This window comes from Salvia hispanica, chromosome 1 (assembly GCF_029641045.1).
Source record: "Salvia hispanica isolate PSC_SH4W2 chromosome 1, Shi_PSC_v1, whole genome shotgun sequence".
NCBI lineage: Eukaryota > Viridiplantae > Streptophyta > Magnoliopsida > Lamiales > Lamiaceae > Salvia > Salvia hispanica.
In genome coordinates this window covers 10,167,469-10,171,151 of record NC_142692.1, presented here as the reverse complement: position 1 = coordinate 10,171,151, position 3,683 = coordinate 10,167,469, and the positions used below count along the sequence as shown (strand labels likewise).

The 3,683-nt window shown below is 34.4% G+C and overlaps 1 protein-coding gene across 2 annotated transcripts; it reads right to left on the bottom strand.

Moving 5' to 3' along the window:
- Positions 1–469: 469 nt before the first annotated feature.
- Positions 470–3,180, bottom strand: LOC125219473 (Serine carboxypeptidase S28 family protein). 2 transcript variants are annotated; one of them, XM_048121450.2, is made up of 9 exons: positions 2,763–3,179; positions 2,481–2,667; positions 2,254–2,387; positions 2,060–2,172; positions 1,734–1,974; positions 1,512–1,664; positions 1,158–1,237; positions 1,003–1,052; positions 470–775 (listed from the first exon to the last, which is right to left on the bottom strand). In XM_048121450.2, the coding sequence occupies exons 1-9, from the start codon at positions 3,150–3,152 to the stop codon at positions 648–650; spliced, it is 1,476 nt and encodes a 491-aa protein (XP_047977407.1). In that variant the 5' UTR covers positions 3,153–3,179; the 3' UTR covers positions 470–647. The 2 variants fall into 2 exon arrangements, with proteins under 2 accessions (XP_047977407.1, XP_047977408.1); XM_048121451.2 differs by lacking the exon at positions 1,512–1,664 and having other exon boundaries at positions 2,763–3,180.
- Between the last annotated feature and the right edge of the window lie 503 nt (positions 3,181–3,683).

Below are 3,683 nucleotides of genomic sequence, written 5' to 3'. Positions count from 1 at the left end.
ATTAAAGGCACTATTTAACATCGAAAAAGCATACTACTACTCCGTCCCAACCTAAGCGAGATGTTTCATTTTCACACATATTTTGAGAAAGTAATAATAAATAGGTCAAATGGAGAGAAAGTAAAGTAAGAGAGAAAATAATCTTCTACGTTATTCTTTTTTACTTTACTTTCACTCACCTTTAACTATTTATTACTACCTCCGTCCATAAAAAAAATAGACAAAGCTGTAAATGACAAGGGTTTTAATGCGCAATTGGTAAATTAAGAAAGAGAGGGAAAAAGGTGGTGGAAGTAGTGTTGATAGATTGTGAGATCCACATTTAGAATGATGTGTAGGTTAGTATTGATCTAAAACTTTCCATATTAGAATTAGTCTAATTTTGATACACGACCCAAAATGGTAAAATTGGTCTATCTTTTGTGGACGAATGCAGTATCATTTTTTCAGAGCACGTGCGATGTATTGCTTAGGCTGAGACGGGAGTATTATTCATCAAGTGCATAGCGAAATTTAGAACTAAAATCATTCTTCTACAAGTGTAGGAATTAAGTACTGCATAATTTTGACTATGACGATTAAATTACGTACTTATATAGGAGTACATCGTTATTTTTCACAACAAACTTAGCTTGATTGTCCATGCTTTATGACTTCAGATCGGCATAATATGTCGTAAGCCATTCCTCCATAATCTTAACCTCTGTTTTCCTTTGTGTCACCAGCCATTCTGGATCACTCTCTTTTGCTACAAGTATATCCAAACAATGTGAACCTGCAATATATACCCACCCACTCTATTATAAGATGACCTCAAATTTTATTCTCCAATTTCATGTACACCATATAACTATAGTCTATATATAATGACTTGAACCTCCAACCTATTAATTGAAAGGGAAGCATGCATCTTACTATCTATGACGCTCTTCACCTTCACTCAATAAAGGTTAATGGGGTCTCAATCTCAAAGACATTGAAAAATAATTAAAAAGAAATTACCATTACGTGTAGTCACTGTAAGGATACTTTCAGATATGTCTTCTAGCACCCTGAGAAAGATGGTAGTAGTATACAATATCTGAATTAGTTCAAATACTATATGAAATCATTAAAATTAATAACATTAATATATAACGAAAAATTAGGCCATTTACCCCCCGGTACTGTATGGATCTCTTAGGCCATTTGAGAAAATAATATTGCTCCCAAACCGCTTAAGTACCAATTTAATATCCTGTACACAAATTTAGCTGGAATTAAATCAATAAACCAACTGCTATCCTCTTGCCGATATTATAATTAGAAAATTAGTTAGAAAAAGTTACAGATGATATCGTAAATTATTGGTTATTGTCTAATAAAACAATCTTGAATCTTGATAATTACAACAAAATGTATAAATTATCTTATGGTTTTTAGTTCAAAATATTTTTAAAGTGAGCAGCATTTTAGGATATAAACCTATAATTTATTTCTTATAATAAAAATCAAACAAGTCATAATCTCACATGGCCCCCGTAATAAGTAGTAATCCAATAAGGTCGAGGTGATACACCAAACAATTGTTTGCAGCCTTTAATATATTCAGCTAAATCATATGGATCAGCTTCAAACATTGTGTCGTTTGCTATCCCAATCGGTATCACCAATTCGCTACATGTCTACAAAAAAAAAACAATATTCAAATCACTAATTAATACTAGTATTATCATTCAAATTAACTAACTCACTTGCCATCTCCAGCCGACGCTAGTTTGAGTGTGGCGGGTAGTCATATTATAACAACTTCTTTTCCCACGATAAGACGCCATGCCCGCGAAAATCCGGCCGATAACGTCGCTTCCCTTTTGAGCTCCGTCGATCCCTCTACACACCTCCGTCACCGGATATTCTGGCGGCGCGTTGTATTGTGCTGCCTCCGAGTACATGCCTTCTAAGTAATACTTCAAATCCAATGTACTCGTCAAACTCCTGAAATTACATCACTTTCTACCATTATTTCTTTTATCACTACTTTTATATATATGTATATTAATGTGTTAGTTAGTTTAGTTACGAGCATGTCTTGAATCTTCGACTAAGAATGGAGAGGCCTCCATCTTTTGATGCAATTCTGTCGATTTCAGACCATGATTTTCTAATAGTTTCATAACACTTGTGGCTAACCTCCTGCATTAAATAAAAAATTAAAATTATTTTGAACACTTGTATATTACTAATTTTTACTAAGATATAGTAGTATATATATACCTTGAAGTCCTTGGATACAAGCGAGAAATATGCATATGGTGAGGTGATGTTCTCAAAGTAAAGAATAGGAGCTGATGAAGCAAGAGCACCCACAGCAATGTGTGGATATTTAAGTCTAAACCACGAAGCTAGCACTGAAATTTCATTCAAAAATTAATATTAATTGCATCAAGGAAATTTTAATGTACTACAACTATTATGGCGAAAAATTATACTACTATACTCACTTCCACCATATGAGCCTCCAACAACAATAACCGGAGAATTATGCGCAGAAAATTTTTTCTTGACGTGTAGCACAATTTCTGCATAATCCGCAATTGCTTGAGCTGAATTGAAATATCCGCGTGTTGTTTCATTTTTCATGGCCTCCTCCATCGTTCCATATGGGATCGATTCCCCATAATATCGATGCTAAAAATAAACCAATATGATCATATAGATGTGAAACCACGATTCTTTAACCAATAAAAGATTTACTAATTGTATGTAATGGAGTATATATTGACCTCAATGTAGAGAGACATGGATTTGAAACGAGGAGCGATTTGAGAGAGGAAGCCGATTACAGAGAAGTCTCCATCGAGTGGCGCCTCAGCTCCAAAATAGGCGAAAATGGGGGAGTTGGATTCTGGGCCGCCCCAATGTTTGGTGCTGACGACGTATTTTTGGTTGAACGTTGCATAGCTCTGAGGTGCGAAGTTGAAATGATCAAGTGTTTGCCGGTAATAATATGTCTTCAGATCCTCTGAATCTGCTTCCGATACACTACTCAATGCTTCTTTGTTGTATGGGGAAAGTCTTGGAATTTTGTGTGGAGATATTGTTGAAACATTTTGGAGAAGAACAAGGACAAAGAGAAGGTAATGTTGGAATAAATCTCTTGTGAATGTTTTCATGCTCAAAAACTTTCTTCATTTTTTTTCAATTTCAATTCATGCTACTATTTATAGACAAGCATATGTGTCTATAATTAAGCAAAATGAGTACACTAATTAATTACTACTACTAGTGAACTTTTTCATTTGTTTTACTCATTTCATACACACGAAAGCTTTCATTTTCTGGACGTCCATACACACTGAGTGTTAATTATTTACTTATTTTTTTAATTAGATAAGTTGTCTCGGCCGTCTAACCCAAGTCTTAGTGTTGATTTTTTGCATGTGCGAGTGCCACACACAACACGGTTTAATTTTTTTATTAAAATAATTTAATTTTGCATCATAGACATAAGGCAAAACTAAATTGTATACAATGCAATCCGTGGAAATCATCTACATCATCCACTAATATTTTTTTATCTCTAAAAGTGAAAGGACACTTGTGCTCCTCTAGTGTCCCACTACAAGCAGTGGCGGAGCCAGAATTCTTATACTGGGGGCCCAAATTATTGCTAAAATATGTTGAGTGTTTTATGTGTTTACGAC

Excerpts from the sequence above, each read along its gene's own strand:
- LOC125219473 (XM_048121450.2), bottom strand. The coding sequence starts at position 3,152 with ATGAAAACATTCACAAGAGATTTATTCCAACATTACCTTCTCTTTGTC. Across the intron at positions 1,665-1,733 it reads GCGTCGGCTGGAGATGGCAA|ACATGTAGCGAATTGGTGAT; the intron begins GTGAGTTAGTTA and ends TTTTTTTTGTAG. Across the intron at positions 1,053-1,157 it reads GATCCATACAGTACCGGGGG|GGTGCTAGAAGACATATCTG; the intron begins GTAAATGGCCTA and ends CATCTTTCTCAG.